At 41.3% G+C, this 18,307-nt stretch overlaps 1 protein-coding gene across 1 annotated transcript; it reads right to left on the bottom strand.

Moving 5' to 3' along the window:
- Positions 1 to 14,668: 14,668 nt before the first annotated feature.
- Positions 14,669 to 15,595, bottom strand: LOC130469911 (uncharacterized). The gene has a single exon (XM_056839436.1). It carries the CDS (start codon positions 15,593 to 15,595, stop codon positions 14,669 to 14,671), a length of 927 nt encoding a protein of 308 aa, XP_056695414.1.
- Positions 15,596 to 18,307: the final 2,712 nt, after the last annotated feature.

Below are 18,307 nucleotides of genomic sequence, written 5' to 3'. Positions count from 1 at the left end.
AATTTGAACATGAACCTCACAAGGGAGCAAATACCATTCTCTCCGGCTTCAAATCACTAGAGAATTCAACACCATCTTACCACAAGCCAAGAGTTCATGACGCATGCTACCCAAAGTTCAACCAACTTTCTTGACACCAAATCCTAGACTCGACCCAAGACATTAAGAACCGTGTAAAAATCTACCGACTAGGAATAAAAGCATTCTAATCTACAAGTTCCAATTTTATATGCCCCAATCAAGAATATTGCCTAGAAAACCTAGAAAACTTGCCTTGACGAAAAAGAAATCAAAACAAAAAGAAAAGGAAGAAAATAAGAAAACACACCAAAAAGGAAACAAAAAGAAACAAATACAAAGAAAAAGAAGAGAAACTAAAAATCAAGCTAAATCAAACTAAGAAAACAAAGAAACAAGCATGTGTTGGTATGATTTCAAAGCAAAGAGCATCAACAAATAGGCATCCACAAACAAAACTCCCCCCAAGCTAGAATTTGGCCATGTCCTCAAGGCCTAAAACAAAGCAAGGAGGGGCACAACTACCCATCCACCCAAATGCCCCAGCATGATATATGCCCAACCCAAAGAATGCATAAGAGTCGGAAGGATGTTACCGGAAGTAACGTGGGAGCAAGTCCCGCAAAGACCCGGGTAAAACCCGAACAAACTCACCAAAAATGGGCGGACAAGGCACAAGGTGGAAAGTGAGAACCCACCGCAAAGAATCATACCAAAATAGTGCTCAAAAACAAGGAAGAAAAAACTGTTAGTAGACGAGGGTCAAATGGCCAAAACACACTAAAACATCATCAAAGACTCAACATCATCTTATATACAACCACATGAAGTGGCAAGAAGACCATCAACACCAACAAGCTGCAAAAGATCCCAAGCAAAACCCCACTCCGCAATTCTCCCCCAAGCTAATTGTAAGCATATCATCACATCAAGAGGGGGGAGAAACGGAGGGAACCCTAAGAAGAAGGACCCGGGGCATGCGCCTTACCCTTTGCATCATAAATCCTCCAAAAGTCATCCCGCTCAAGGCGATAGGCACGAGCCGCATCGTCGGTGAAAGGGGTGACATTGTAGGTGGGGTCCACATCGGGCCCCGAAGCATCGGTGTAAGGCGACCAATCATATTCGGGCCGAAGGGGGTAGTTGCCATGGGGAGGCTCTCCTCGGGGACCATCCCAACCTCCCATGTACCCCCTAGGCCACCCGGTGAAATCCTCGGGCCAACCTTCTGGCCGATCAACTGGCGGGGGAGTGGGATACATGGGGTCACCACGGTAGTCACTCCCGCCCATCATGGTATAATCATAAGGCGGAAAAGAGGGAGGAGTGACTCCGGGTTAGGATGGGCCCGTCCAATACGGGTAGGTAGGTGTACGCTCCTCATTCCAACTAGGGATGGGCCCTTGTTGGGGAGGGTGATAGGGATAGTTGACATAGGGGGGAAAATCGCCTTTGTCAACATGAAAATCGTACACCTGCCTACCGTAGTAGTACGAGTCAAAATCGGGATAAGAATCCCCCGTGCGACTTCCTTGTGAAGTAAGAGAAGCCAAGGTGTTAGCTTGGCTCCCATGTCCTTGCAAGATAGCCGCAAGGGTGGATTGCAAGCCTTGAAAATCAAAAGGAGAGGAAGAAGAGGACATACCACCCTCATTAGGGGAAGGCTCCAAGATAGAAGGATTACGGGGAGGACCATGTGGAGGAGAATCCGGATTGGGTTGAGGAGGAGGAAGCCGCTGTGCTTGGGCTATGAATCGCGGGTCACGGGGAAGCAAGTACCGGACATTAGGAGTTCAAGAAGTGATGGCGGGATTGGGGAGGATGCACCAATCTTGCTGCTTTACCATCCAAATATACTTGTCGTCCTTGGTGGCCTTCATCCACTTGGCATTGGAGAGTGTCCTCAAGTCAAGGAACTCCACTCCGGGAACCTCATCCAACTCAGCTAAGATGTCCTTATAGGGATCACCGGGGAGTGCCCTCAAGAGAAGAGTGAGCATCCCTCCTAAGAGAATATCCGCACAAGTCGGCTGCCCATCCCGATGCTCAATGATTCGGGTGATCAACAGCTGCCCAAAATCTAGGATCCCCTCATTCTTCTCCGTGGCTAACCATAGGGCGCCAAGTTCCGCACTAGACAAGGATCCGGTGGCCCCCTTTGCAAAGACCGCATATAGGAGCATGTGGTTCAAGTAACGAATGGCGGGGTGGTGAAAAGAAGAAGACTTGGCCGAGGAGGAAATGAATTTCTTCTCCTCTCCCGTGAGCTCTCCCCACCAAATATTCTCATCATAGTTGTCAACACACTCCGCCACCGGATTAACGATCAAACCCCGGTTCGGGTGAGAGATAAAGAAATCATTCGGGTTGATGTTAAAGAAATCATTGATCGCCTCGTCGGTGAGCACGTGTTGATTATTGAAAGCTTGGAAATGAAGCTCAACCGACTCTTTACCATTGTCATGCACCCGTCGCCTCCTAGCCGAGGAAAGAACCTCAAGAGTGACCCTCTTATAAGTTTTGGCATTCATGGTCACAAAATCCTCAAGCTCAAGCCCCGCAATTAAAGCGTTTAGCTCCTTTTCGAACCCCAAATCCTGAACGGTGTTCTTGTGATAGAACTTTGTCGGGCGGATGTTCTGCTTAGACAATTCCTCATAGTAACTCCAAGACCGTTGCTCCGGAAAAACAATTCCGTAGGTCTCGAAGGCCGGAGGAGTGATAGCCTTCCTCTTGTTCGCTTGGGGATTGGGTCCCTTCTTTGTACGCTTGGTCATCATGATGTTAGGGACAAAAATCTACACACAAGAAAGAAAAGAAACACAATGCAAGGCAAAAGGAGAAAACTAAGTTAGTAAAAAAAAACGACAATCTACTATCAAAATTATCACCAACAAGTATCACTTCATCACTCAAGTTCAACCAAAACAATCCTCATTAAACAATCCTCATTATCCAAAAAAAACAACAACCACCAAGAATTCCACCAACATTTCACCAAAAATCAATCAATAGACTAGTCTTGACAAATATTCACAATGAAACATGCATAATAAGTATAGACTAGCAAGGAACAAACACAAAAACAAACATGCAAATCCAAACAATCAAAATCAAAGATTTCAGAATTTCACCCAAATAGTATGAAAAATGAGCTTAAATGTAAAGAACAATGAAGAAAGAAGGGAAAGAAATTGTCACCACAAGTAGACAAGATCACGCAAAAGCAAACTCCAATGCTCTAATCACAACAAGGAATCACAAAATCAATGTTCAACCAAACCCTAAAAATTTGGGGTTTTTGAGAAAAATCAGAAATAATTGGTTTTGAGGTGAGGAATGAGGATGAATTTGTGAATGTGAGTGGTGTAGAGTGAAATGTGTGAGAAAGATTGAGTAGGAAATGGAGTTTTGAGGAGTTGGAGTAGAGAGGAAAGTAGAGAGATGGTGAAGGAATGAGAAGTGAGGTGAAGAAATGAAAAAGAAAGGGGCGGATTTTCCAATAACACGATCGCAGAACAGCGCAGCCCGACCCGTGCGAGCGCACGAAATAACCGTGCGATCGCACGGTTCGAGCCCGATCGCACCCCCAGCAGCGCCCGATCGCACGGAAAGGCTGGGAGCAACTGCCTCGATCTTCCAGTTTCGTGCGACCACATGAATCAACCGTGCGATCGCACGGAGCTGGAGTTTATGTTTTTGGGCTTGCTTCGACTAATGCACACCCAACTCAACATACTTATTATGAGAAGAAAAGTAAAAAGATGAAAATACACAAAAACCAAACAGTACAAGAGTTAGACAACCGGGTTGCCTCCTGGGAAGCGCTCGTTTAACGTCATTAGCTTGACGGACCCCCCCAAAAAGGTCAAGGGGGGTCAAACACGACCAACTTGGGTCAACACTAGTTACCATGCACTTCTTTGCCCCTTTGGGCACAAAGACCTTACCGATACCGCCTTTCAAGAGACGGAAGCCAAACGATCCACCAACATGCCCCTCCTCGGGAATTGATGGATTCTTGACCTTCTTGGACTGCTTGGCTTTCTTAGCCGACCTATGGAACACCTTGGGGCGTTTAGCTCCATTAACATCTTCATCATGCATCTCAAATAACTCGGGGATGGTTACAACATCATCAAACTCATCCCCAAGAGTCTTTGGATCTCCATGGACTTCCCTTTCACTGAGAGAAGACCTAGCAAGCTTATTAGCACACTTAGAAACATGAAAATCATTAGTGTTAGGTTATGATACATATGAAAATTCATAAATCATGCGGAAACAACCATTAAGCCAGGAATACATATTATTTACACATAATCATATAGCATAATTTAGATGCATACTCTTTGTTGCGTGCCTTCCCTAGCTGCGCCCGAACCGAACAAGAACAAGTCTTTAGGACTCCAAGTGTCGTCCCTCCGTAGATAGTCCACAGCACGTCCGGATCCGCCTTAAGATTGACCAACTAGAATCGCCCCTAAGGTACTATAAATTTTCGGCACTTTTGAGCAAGATGTGTGACTGAATTTTTCTCTCAAAACTCACTTTGAATACTTGAATTACTCGTTATAAATTGTGAACCCAGGCCACATATTTATAGGGGTATGGAAAGAGAATTGGAATCCTATTAGGATACGAATTAATTAAATTAGAATTATAATAAAACTCTTATTTAATTAATTTATCAAATAGAATTAGGAATTTAATCATTAACCGAATTCTGCACGTTTTAGGTTTCGTATGCGAACACAAACACTTACGCGAGCATGACCCGCAAGCGTGCAGGCCATGCCCGCGCACAGCCCACGCGGCCGCACGGCCCACGCGAGCTACAAGCCCACGCGAGCTGCAGCAATGCTCGCAGCCCACTGCTCGCAGCTGCGCGCGCTGCGCGCGCTGTGCGTGCTGCCATGGCCTGCTGGGCCTGGCCTTGCGCTGGGCCTGGCGTGGCCTTGGCTGTTCGTGTGGCGCGCTTGGATTGCTGGGCGATGGCCTGGCTTCGTGCTGGGCCCTCGTCCGGCAGGCCTCGTCCGATGCTTATTCGTACGATACGCTTCCGATTAAATTCCCGATTCCGGAATATATTTCCGATACGAACAATATTTAATATTTTCGATTCCGGAATTAATTTTCGTTTCGAACAAAAATTTTAATATTTCCGTTTCCGGAATTATTTTCCGATTCCGATAATATTTCCGATTCTGACAATATTTCCGTTTCCGGCAATATTTCCGATTCTGGCAATATTTCCATTTCCGATAATATTTCCCGATACGTACCATGTTTGCGTTTCCGGCAACATCTACGACTTGGATAATATTTATATTTCCGATACGATCCATAAATCCGTTTCCGGCAATATCATCGTTTCCGGAGTATTCATTTCTTGCCTGTGACGATCTCAGCTCCCACTGAAACCAAGATCCGTCGATTCCGAATATCCATAGATGGAGTATTTAATGCCATTAAATACTTGATCCGTTTACGTACTATTTGTGTGACCCTACGGGTTCAGTCAAGAGTAAGCTGTGGATTAATATCATTAATTCCACTTGAACTGAAGCGGCCTCTAGCTAGGCATTTAGCTCACTTGATCTCACTGAATTATTAACTTGTTAATTAATACTGAACCGCATTTATTAGACTTAACATAGAATGCATACTTGGACCAAGGGCATTATTTCCTTCAGTCTCCCACTTGTCCTTAGGGACAAGTGTGCATTTCCTAATTCCTTTGTCGCTCGATGCTTGCTCTTGAACATAAGGTAAGAGTTGTCATCCTTATTATGTCCAGAGGTGTTCCTCGGTTTCAGAGTTCAACTGATCAAATAAACAGATAATCATAGCCTATGATTCATCCGAGCACGGCCATGCATTTCACAGTTTCTAGCTCTCCGAGTGGCCTTGTACAACTTTTAAGCATCTCATCCCGATTTATGGGAGGACAATCCCAGTCTTGTGATCTTGAGACTAGACTTCGTTTGATAGGTGATTACCTGAGCGTTGCCTTTATAGCCTCCTTTTACGGTGCGACGGTTGGTCAACGTCAAAGCAACCAGTTCTCAAACAAGTAATCTCAAATCACTCAGGTATTGAGGATTTAGTGTCTAATAATTTTAATGAAATTTACTTATGACAGATTTTCATCTCTTACAGTAAAGTTTCATAGGTCTTGTCCGATACTAGTCTTCCCAAAGTAAGTATCTATGCAAATGATTTATGACATTGCCATGTCCACATAGTTCAAGAAACAGAACTATTAGTCATCTTGCATTCTAATCGTCTAACGTTTTCTATGCGTCCAATTTTATAGAAAACTCCGACTAGGGACCACTTTCAACCTTTGACATTCAAGTTCACTTGATAGACATTTCTTAGTCACAGGACTGGTCCTGACAGTCTATCTTGAATATATCGTCAAATTGAAGGGACTCATCATTTAATAAACCACAAATTAAATGGAAAAATGAATTCTTTTCATTTATTGTGAATGATTAACCAATAATGTTTTACAAAGATTTAAACACTAAAACTTTAAAACATTAAACAGAGACATCAAAGCCATTCTCCAATATGCTTGATTCCCATAGCTGCAGTGTGCGAGTTGTGCTTCGCCTGCGGCAGAGGTTTAGTTAATGGATCTGATATGTTGTCATCAGTACCAATTTTGCTTATCTCGACTTCTTTTCTTTCAACGAACTCTCGTAGAAGGTGAAATCTACGAAGTACATGCTTGACTCTCTGGTGGTGTCTAGGCTCCTTTGCCTGTGCAATAGCTCCGTTATTATCACAATACAGGGCTATTGGTCCTTTAATGGAGGGGACTACACCGAGTTCACCTATGAACTTCCTTAGCCATATAGCTTCCTTTGCTGCTTCATGTGCAGCAATGTACTCCGCTTCAGTTGTAGAATCCGCAATGGTGCTTTGCTTAGCACTTTTCCAGCTTACTGCTCCTCCGTTGAGGCAGAAGACAAACCCAGACTGTGATCCGAAATCATCTTTGTCGCTTTGGAAACTTGCGTCCGTATAGCCTTTAACAATTAATTCATCATCTCCACCATAGACCAGGAAGTCATCTTTGTGCCTTTTCAGGTACTTCAGAATGTTCTTGGCAGCAGTCCAATGCGCCTCTCCTGGGTCTGAGTGGTATCTGCTCGTAGCACTGAGTGCGTACGCAACATCCGGGCGTGTACATATCATAGCATACATTATTGAACCAATCAATGATGCATATGGAATCCCATTCATTCGTCTACGCTCATCAAGTGTTTTTGGGCACTGAGTCTTGCTTAGAGTCATTCCATGAGACATGGGTAGGTAGCCTCGCTTGGAGTCCGCCATCTTGAACCTATCTAGCACCTTATTGATATAAGTGCTTTGACTAAGTCCAATCACCTTTTAGATCTATCTCTGTAAATCTTGATGCCCAATATGTACTGTGCTTCTCCTAGATCTTTCATCGAAAAACATTTCCCAAGCCAAATCTTGACAGAGTTCAACATAGGAATGTCATTTCCGATAAGTAATATGTCGTCGACATGTAATACTAGGAAAGAAATTTTGCTCCCACAGACCTTCTTGTATACACAAGATTCGTCCGCGTTCTTGATGAAACCAAAGTCACTGACTGCTTCATCAAAACGTATATTCCAGCTCCTGGATGCCTGCTTCAATCCGTAGATTGACTTCTTTAGCTTGCATACCTTTTTAGCATTCTTTGGATCCTCAAAACCTTCAGGCTGTGTCATAAACACAGTTTCTGTTAAAACGCCGTTTAAGAAAGCAGTTTTGACATCCATCTGCCATATTTCGTAATCGTAATATGCAGCGATTGCTAACATTATCCGAATAGACTTTAGCATTGCAACTGGTGAAAAGGTTTCATCATAATCCACACCGTGGACTTGCCTGTAACCTTTTGCAACCAATCTAGCTTTGAAAACTTCAAGTTTCCTATCCTTGTCCTTTTTCAGTTTGAAAACCCATTTGCTTCCAATGGCTTGGTAGCCATCTGTCAAATCGACCAAATCCCATACTTGGTTTTCAGACATGGAGTCTAATTCAGATTGCATGGCTTCTTGCCATTGCTTGGAGCTAGGGCTCGTCATAGCTTGTTTGTAAGTCGCAGGTTCATCACTTTCAAGTAATAGAACGTCATAGCTCTCGTTCGTCAAAATACCTAAGTACCTTTCCGGTTGAGATCTATATCTTTGCGATCTACGCGGGGTAACATTTCTAGATTGACCATGATTCTCACCAGATTCTTCTAAAGATCTCTGAGTTTCGTCCTGAATGTCATCTTGAGCATTCTCTAGAGTTTGAATGTCATCTTTTCTCCCACTTGTCATTTTGGAAATGTGATCTTTCTCCAAAAAGACACCATCTCGAGCAACAAACACCTTGTTCTCAGATGTATTGTAGAAGTAATACCCCTTTGTTTCCTTTGGATAGCCCACAAGGATACATTTGTCAGATTTTGGATGAAGTTTGTCTGAAATTAATCGTTTGACGTATACTTCACATCCCCAAATCTTAAGAAAAGACACATTTGGAGGCTTTCCAAACCATAATTCGTATGGAGTCTTTTCGACAGCTTTAGACGGAGCTCTATTTATAGTGAGTGCAGCCGTATTTAGTGCATGTCCCCAAAATTCTAATGGAAGTTCGGCCTGACCCATCATTGACCTGACCATGTCTAGCAAGGTTCTGTTCCTCCGTTCCGACACACCGTTCCATTGTGGTGTTCCAGGAGGAGTCGATTCTGATAGAATTCCACATTCTTTCAGATGGTCATCAAATTCATAGCTCAGATATTCACCGCCTCTATCAGACCGCAGTGCCTTAATCTTCTTGCCTAATTGATTCTCTACTTCACTCTGAAATTCCTTGAATTTGTCAAAGGATTCAGACTTATGCTTCATTAGGTAGACATAATCATATCTACTGAAGTCATCAGTGAAAGTGATAAAGTAGCTGAAACCACCTCTAGCATTTGTACTCATTGGTCCACATACATCTATATGGATAAAACCCAATAGTTCAGTTGCTCTTTCTGGAACTTTAGAGAAAGGTTGCTTTGTCATTTTTCCAAGTAAACATGATTTGCACTTACCATAATCCTCTAAGTCAAATGGTTCTAGAATTCCTTCCTTTTGAAGTATTTCTATGCGTTTCAAGTTAATATGGCCCAATCGACAATGCCACAGATAGGTGAGATCTGAATCATCCTTTTTGGCCTTTTTGGTATTTATGTTATATACTTGTTTGTCGTGATCTAATAAATAAAGTCCATTGACTAATCTAGCAGATCCATAAAACATCTCTTTAAAATAAAACGAACAACTATTGTCTTTTATTAAAAAGGAAAATCCCTTAGCATCTAGGCAAGAAACTGAAATGATGTTTTTAGTAAGACTTGGAACATGGAAACATTCTTCCAGTTCCAAAACTAGCCCGGAGGGCAACGACAAAAAGTAAGTTCCTACAGCTAATGCAGCAATCCGTGCTCCATTTCCCACTCGTAGGTCGACTTCACCCTTGCTTAACTTTCTACTTCTTCTTAGTCCCTGTGGATTAGAACATAAGTGTGAGCCACAACCTGTATCTAATATCCAAGAAGTTGAATTAGCAAGTATACAGTCTATAACGAAAATACCTAAAGATGGAACGACTGTTCCGTTCTTTTGATCTTCCTTTAGCTTCAAGCAATCTCTCTTCCAATGCCCCTTCTTCTTGCAGTAGAAGCATTCGGATTCAGAAGTGGGTTGACTGACCTTCCTCTTTACAGATTTGGCGCCAGTTTGCTTAGTTGGGCTGGCCTTGTTGCCACCTTTCTTAGCATTCCTCTTCTTTCCAGATTTCTTGAACTTGCCGCCACGCACCATAAGCACATCCTGCTTATCACTTTTGAGCGTCTTTTCAGCGGTCTTCAACATACCGTGAAGCTTAGTGAGCGTTTTGTCCAGACTATTCATACTGTAGTTCAGTTTAAACTGATCATACCCGCTATGAAGAGAATGGAGGATGGTGTCTATAGCCATTTCCTGAGAAAATTGCTGATCCAGCCGACTCATATTCTCAATGAGTCCAATCATTTTGAGAACATGTGGACTTACGGGCTCGCCTTTCTTAAGCTTGGTCTCAAGAATTTGCCTATGAGTCTCGAATCTTTCGACTCGAGCCAGATCTTGGAACATGTTCTTCAACTCACTGATGATTGTGAAAGCATCTGAGTTGATGAACGTTTTCTGCAGATCCGCACTCATGGTGGCGAGCATTAGACATTTCACATCCTTGTTGGCATCAATCCAACGATTGAGGGCTGCCTGAGTGACCCCGTCGCCTGCGGCTTCGGGCATCGCCTCATCTAGGACATACTCCTTTTCTTCCTGCATAAGAACTATTTGCAAGTTCCTTTGCAAGTCAAGGAAGTTTTTCCCGTTCAACTTCTCCTTTTCGAGAATTGATCGAATGTTGAATGAATTGTTGTTTGCCATATTAAAAACTACAATTGAAAAGAATAAACAAATAAATAACCATTCACAGTTTCTCTTAATAAACTTAAATTCTTGCATACATGCATAATTCAATGTTTATTAAGCATTTTATTCAAGTTATGTGTTCCGGCAGGTGTGAATAAAATGATTCCAAGATCCTAAAATCATTGAAGAACTAAGCACAGTTTGTCGACTTAATCCTAAAACATCTTAGGTAAGCAAAAGCCTTTTGCTAATAGTCTAGAAACTATTCTTGGTTGATAGGTACGTCTAAGAACTTATTAGGTAAACCTATCGATTTTGCCACGACATAAAAGGACTCCTTACTTATATCGTTGAGTTTCACCAAAACTAACATGTACTCACAATTATTTGTGTACCTTGCCCCTTTAGGACCAATAAGTAACACCTCGCTGAGCGAAAACTATTACTAGATTGATGTAAAGGATATCCAAGCAAGTGTATATTTTGGCATGGCACCTTTTAACTCAATTTTTAAGTTTGGAACTTAAGGCTCTTACTATGTTGGTTAGATTTTAAGTGAACTAAAATCCTTAATCATGCAACATAATCAAGCCACAATCTTATGCATAATTAAGACATATTTAAAGCAATAAATAACTTAAAGCATGCATAAGATAAATGTGATCTAGTATGGCCCGACTTCATCTTGAAGCTTTGACTTCAAAGTCCGTCTTGAAAATCTCCGTGGGAGGCACCATTTTCTTCAAATAGGATAAGCTATAATTAAAACTAATTACAACTATTTGATGGTACGCAGACCATATTTGAATTAAAAAACAACTTTGGTACTTTAGACCAATTACATTCAAATTAATGGTACGCAGACCATATTTTCTATCCTATTTGGGCCATACTAGTCACTTCATAACCTGCAAAACAGTACATATACAATATATACCATTCACCCATTCATTATCATGAATGGCCCACATAGCTGGTTAGTAAAACACATTATGCATCACGTAAACATTTGCAGCAATTAATCAAGGGCACCAATAATCTACCAATTATTCAGTCCTTATTAATTCTAATCAAGTTGTTTTAACCTTAAGGATTCGTAGACCTAATCAAGAGTTTATGACTAAAAAGCGCTCCCACTAAACCAATAAATTCATATGCTTTACTAATTTTAAACATAAAAATGTATTTCAAGTCTAACCGGAAACATACAAATTTAATTAAAATTTAAAGCCCATATAAATTTATAATTGAATCCAAAAATTTTAATTTGATTTCAGTCGTGTTTAAATTAATTCATGATTTTAATTTTAGTAAAATAATTAGAATAAATAAAATTTATTATAATTACAATATTCAAAATTAAAATCCAAGAAAATAATTTAAATTATTAATTTTAAAATTAATTAAAATTACGTAAACCGAAAATTTCAAATTAAACATTCAAAACGATCTAATCGTAATGCAAACACCCTACGCATCGCACGCCCATGGGCCACACGCACACAGCCATCGCTGGCCATGTGCGCGCAGCCCATGCGCTCGTCGCATAGCTGCTGCATCTTCCCATCGCAAGCCATCGCACAAGTGGTGCTCGCTGCGCGCGCGCCAGCGCTCGATGCACGCGAGCCATCGCTCGCTGTGCGCGCTCGCCAGCGCTTGCTGCGCGCGCTCCAGCGCTCGATGCACGCGAGCCATCGCTCTCTGTGCGCGAGCAATTGCTCGCTGCGCGCGATCGACGCTGGGCGCAGCGCTCGTGGCACGCGAGCTTGCGCTCGCTGCGCGCGAGGCAGTGCGCGTTGTGGCGCAGCTCGCTTGCTGCCCACACGCGACTGTCGTGCCTTGCCTTCGCCCATACCCATTCGTCCATTGCTCGTGGCCCACGACACAAGGCAGGGCTGCTGCCTTGTGCTCGTGCACCATGCCCTTGCTCATTGCATTCGTGCCGCACGGGCGACGAGCTCCCTTGCTCGTCGTCGCATGCCCGCACTATACAACACCCCTTAAGGGTAACACGTAGCGTCCATTGCTTTGTGCGTGCAAGTTATATGAACGAATCGCATAAAAATTTAAAATTTATATTTAAAATTAATGACAAATTAATAAATTAATATTAATTTCATAATTTTAGGGCGAAAAATCGAAAATTTATTATTCAATTGATTTCCGATTATCATGGATTCAAGCCTAGGTCATAAAAATTTGAAATTTATCATAAATTTATAATTTTTATGGTGGTTTTTAATCATAGGTTTCTAATTAAATTATAATTAATTATGAAAATCAAATTAATTCTAAATTATTCTAATTTTCAACAAATTAATCATAATTACAAATTAGATTGCATAATTAACAAGGCTAGGCATTCAAACTTGTTAAACATATACAGTAGGTTAGGCATATTTAACATCTTAAATTTACGAAATTTTGCATTCGAAAAACTAAAACCTTCGAAAAGTCATAGTTAGGCTTCGAATTTGAGAATTCTGGGTTGGGCAGAAAAATTTTAGAATGCCTTTTACATGTGGAATTGACACAAAAATCACTCGATTTGGATGAGTAACGAAGAAACTGCCGAAAAACTGCGTACGTATAATTAAATAAACGCAATTTGCAATTAATTAACAATTACGAAAATTAATCAACCCTTTTAATTCTTGCAAATTTGTAATATTTAACCATGTTCATGCAATTTAGATTATGAAAATAATAAGAGGCTCGTGATACCACTGTTAGGTTATGATACATATGACAATTCATAAACCATGCGGAAACAACCATTAAGCCAGGAATACATATTATTTACACATAATCATATAGCATAATTTAGATGCATACTCTTTGTTGCGTGCCTTCCCTAGCTGCGCCCGAACCGAACAAGAACAAGTCTTTAGGACTCCAAGTGTCGTCCCTCCGTAGATAGTCCACAGCACGTCCGGATCCGCCTTAAGATTGACCAACTAGAATCGCCCCTAAGGTACTATAAATTTTCGGCACTTTTGAGCAAGATGTGTGACTGAATTTTTCTCTCAAAACTCACTTTGAATACTTAAATTACTCGTTATAAATTGTGAACTCAGGCCACATATTTATAGGGGTATGGAAAGAGAATTGGAATCCTATTAGGATACGAATTAATTAAATTAGAATTATAATAAAACTCTTATTTAATTAATTTATCAAATAGAATTAGGAATTTAATCATTAACCGAATTCTGCACGTTTTAGGTTTCGTATGCGAACACAAACACTTACGCGAGCATGACCCGCAAGCGTGCAGGCCATGCCCGCGCACAGCCCACACGGCCGCACGGCCCACGCGAGCTACAAGCCCACGCGAGCTGCAGCAATGCTCGCGGCCCACTGCTCGCAGCTGCGCGCGCTGCGCGCGCTGTGCGTGCTGCCATGGCCTGCTGGGCCTGGCCTTGCGCTGGGCCTGGCGTGGCCTTGGCTGTTCGTGTGGCGCGCTTGGCTTGCTGGGCGATGGCCTGGCTTCGTGCTGGGCCCTCGTCCGGCAGGCCTCGTCCGATGCTTATTCGTACGATACGCTTCCGATTAAATTCCCGATTCCGGAATATATTTCCGATACGAACAATATTTAATATTTTCGATTCCGGAATTAATTTCCGTTTCGAACAAAAATTTTAATATTTCCGTTTCCGGAATTATTTTCCGATTCCGATAATATTTCCGATTCTGACAATATTTCCGTTTCCGGCAATATTTCCGATTCCGGCAATATTTCCATTTCCGATAATATTTCCCGATACGTACCATGTTTCCGTTTCCGGCAACATCTACGACTTGGATAATATTTATATTTCCGTTTCCGGCAATATCATCGTTTCCGGAGTATTCATTTCTTACCTGTGACGATCTCAGCTCCCACTGAAACCAAGATCCGTCGATTCCGAATATCCATAGATGGAGTATTTAATGCCATTAAATACTTGATCCGTTTACGTATTATTTGTGTGACCCTACGGGTTCAGTCAAGAGTAAGCTGTGGATTAATATCATTAATTCCACTTGAACCGAAGCGGCCTCTAGCTAGGCATTCAGCTCACTTGATCTCACTGAATTATTAACTTGTTAATTAATACTGAACCGCATTTATTAGACTTAACATAGAATGCATACTTGGACCAAGGGCATTATTTCCTTCAGTTAGAAGAATTAGCACAAGTATGGTTGTTCTCAACACAAGCAAGAGTGTCGATTTTCATGCAACTTTTCATTTTGGGACAACATTGATCATAAATAGTGAGCTTGAAGCTAGCTTTGGCATCTCCATCCTTCAAGGTGATAAGTCCCCCTTTCACGTCGATAAGGGCACCCGCGGTGGCCAAGAATGGCCTCCCCAAGATAATGGGGGTGTGGGCATCCTCATCGATGTCCAAGACAACGAAGTCAACAAGAAAAGTAAGCTTGCCAACTACGAGGGGAACATCCTCAATCCTACCCAATGGAAACATAACCGATCGATCGGCTAGTTGCAATGACATAGCGGTAGGAGAGAGATCACCAAGAGTAAGCTTCTCAAAAATCTTATATGGCAAGATGCTCACACTTGCCCCCAAATCACAAAGAGAATTCTCAAATTTTAGCTTTTGAATTCTACAAGGGATAGAAAAACTCCCGGGATCATTGAGTTTTGGGGGAAAGGAGTGCTGAATTAGAGCGCTACAACTCTCCGTGAGTAGAACGGTCTCCTTGGGTTCACACCCTCTCTTGCCACTAAGAATGTCCCTCATGAATCTTGAGTAGTGGGGCATTTGTTTGAGTGCCTCGGTAAAAGATAATGAGACATAAAGTTTGCTAATGGTTTCCCGGAATTTGTGGAATTGGTCATCCATCTTCTTACCGACAAATCTTTGACGGTAGGGGGGAGTAGGAGTTGGGAGAGGAAGAAGGGTAGTCTCATTCGACTTATCACCATCACTCATGCCATCGACATGAGACTTCCCTTCCTCATCATCATGGTCCGAGGACTCATCTCCCTTAGAATTTTCCCCCCTAGAGCATTGAGCTTCAACATGCGTAACACCATCATCTAAAGTCTTCCCACTCCTTGTCACAATTGCGTACATTTGCTTAGGAGGTTGACCTTGGGGTGGGAGACTTGTGTGCACTTGTTGCTCCTTGATGGTGCTAGCAAGTTGAGCTAGTTGGGTCTCAATCATCTTAATATGAGTATTGGATTGCTTGAACCCATCCTCAAATTCAACGTTAAGAATAGAAAATCGTATTAATAATTCACATCGCATTTTTACAAATCGTAAAATCATATTAAACATCGTCAAGCATAATGACACATTATAAACACGTTAATGCTCAAAACGACCCTTACGCAATGAGAATGCGAACAAAAGACACGTTTAAAGCAAAAAATGACTAAAATCTACGCAAGATGAGAAAATATTACGATTAATACAAAAATGCGATAAACGAACTAAAAACGATAAAACGAAGGAAAAATAATAATAAAATGCTAATAAAATGAACCAAAATCCTAAGCTAAGAGCGACATAAATGTCGCTCATCAAACTCCCCCAAGCTAAACCTTTGCTTGTCCTCAAGCAAAGCTAGAATGAGAAACGGAGAGGAGAATGGGCTTATTATTCAAAATCAAAATTACGAAAATAAGAACTACACGAATGCACACTAACTCACTTTCGTAGGAATCACGGTTGCATTTAAGCACATGCAACAAGCTCTTTAAATCCCACAATCGCTCATGAAGGAGAGTTGGATCTCGCAAGGGTTTCCAAAGAGTTCAACCCATAACTCTTCCAAAAATTGAATCAAGGCAAGACCTAAAAAGGAAAATAAACTAAAAACAAACAAAGAAAAGAGAAGAAAAGAAAAGAAAAGAAAAGAAAAGAAAAGAAAAGAAAAGGAAAACTACAAAAAGAATCAAGAACCGGGCTTTTATTATGGAACGAGCACAAACGAATGCTAATATTACTAACCAATAATCGAATGCACGCTAACCTATGTCCTAAGTCGAGTGAAGGATTCAAGTGTGAAGCAAAGAGAACTGAGGATTTGCATTTATCTATCCCCCTTCAACTGTTCTTACCGAGTAAACTCTCTAGATCCCATTCACCCTCAAAGATAGCTTCTCGTGACGCCGCGAAGGCGCCGAAAAAGACAAGAATTTCAAGAGAGGAGAGAGGGTTACTCGACATCTTATCATGACAATCCCATCCATAAATTTGACCAAATCCTCCCTCCACCGACAACGACTCAACTCAAAAGGGTCAAGAGGGCTTTTATGGTGTAACGTATAGGCTAGGGGAAAGGGCGTGCAACAAATTTGAAAATTGGTGCTCAACACTAAAGTGAAGCGCAAAATGAACTTTACTCAAGCAAATAGAACCAAAACAAATTCACATCACTTATTTGGGGCACCCCCAAGCTTATTCAACAACAAAACTAAACTAAAACTCTTTTTGAACTTTTCTTGATTTGATTTTCTCCTTTTTTTGTGTTTCAATTGAAACTTTTCTCATTGCCTTGTTTTTCTCTATTTTTGGCTTTTTCAAAACTTCCCTTTCTCTTTTTGCTTATGCTTCTTTATTCACTATATACAACATATTTCCAAAAAACTTTCCATTCTAACCAACATCAATCATTCCTCTTCATTGCATAATCATTCAAAGCCATTAAGAGCAATAACACAAAGCTTCACTATCACTTCTAAGGGTGAAAATAAAACAAAGGCTAATAGGCAATGAGCTTATAAGAAATGAAGGGGCAAGGCTCAAATGGCTAGCAAGGGGGAAAGTGCAAACAAAAATATATGAGAAAAATAGAAAATAATGTCCTAAGCTAAAAAGAAAAATAGTCACCGAAAGAAATACCTCTATCGTCCCCTAAAGTAGTTCGGTCGCGGTCTCGGGAAGGAAAAAGTCAAATTTGGGGTATAAGAAAGTCAAGCCAAGGATCCATGACACTCAATATATGTATACATGTGTTTGGGCTAAAATGAACATGATCCTCACAAATGGGAGCAAATACTACCCTCTCCGGTTTCAAGTCACTAGAGAGATCGACACCGTCTTACCACAAACCAAGGGTTCAATACTCATGCTACCCAAATTTCTAACCGACTTTGTTAACACCTAAATCCTAGACTCGAACCAAGACATTGAAAACCGTGCACACATCTACCAATTAGGAATAAAAGCATTCTAACCTACAAGCTCCATTTTTATTATCCCCGAATCAAGAATAAATCCTAAAAAGTAGAAAAACTTGTCTTGACTATGATCGAAAAGCAAAGAGAAACAAAAAAGAAATGAAAAAGAAAAGAAAATAAAGAAAATAAAGAGAATCAATGAAACTAATCAAGAAATATGCACAAAATCACAAAATATTCACAAAATCAAGCAATCCATCACATGGAGATATAAGTAGCAACCAAACAATAGAATTTCCCCCCAAGCTTGAATTAGGCCATGTCCTCAAGGACTAAAACGAAACTAGGAGGGGCACATCTACCCATGCAACCAATGCCCCACAAGGATAATGCCCGATCCCAAAGAATGCATGTGAGTTAAAAGGATATTGCCGGTGATGACGTGGGAGCAAGTCCTGCAAAGAACCGTAATAAAGAACGAACTCACCAATAAGAATAGCCGGACATGGCAAAGATGGATGCAAAGATTTCCACATCAAGAAAGCTAGAGGTACAAAAACTTAAAATGAACCAAAATTCTAAGCTAAGGGCGACATAAATGTCCCTCATCAACCTCCGACTAAGCAAGAGGCAAAAAAATGGCCTATTTTTCGCAAAA

Source organism: Spinacia oleracea, chromosome 3, assembly GCF_020520425.1.
Source record: "Spinacia oleracea cultivar Varoflay chromosome 3, BTI_SOV_V1, whole genome shotgun sequence".
Lineage (NCBI taxonomy): Eukaryota > Viridiplantae > Streptophyta > Magnoliopsida > Caryophyllales > Amaranthaceae > Spinacia > Spinacia oleracea.
Note: the sequence above shows the minus strand (reverse complement) of the source record. Positions and strands in the feature narration are given on the sequence as shown.

Coding starts and splice junctions, on each gene's coding strand:
- LOC130469911 (XM_056839436.1), bottom strand. CDS start 15,595: ATGTACGCAATTGTGACAAGGAGTGGGAAGACTTTAGATGATGGTGTT.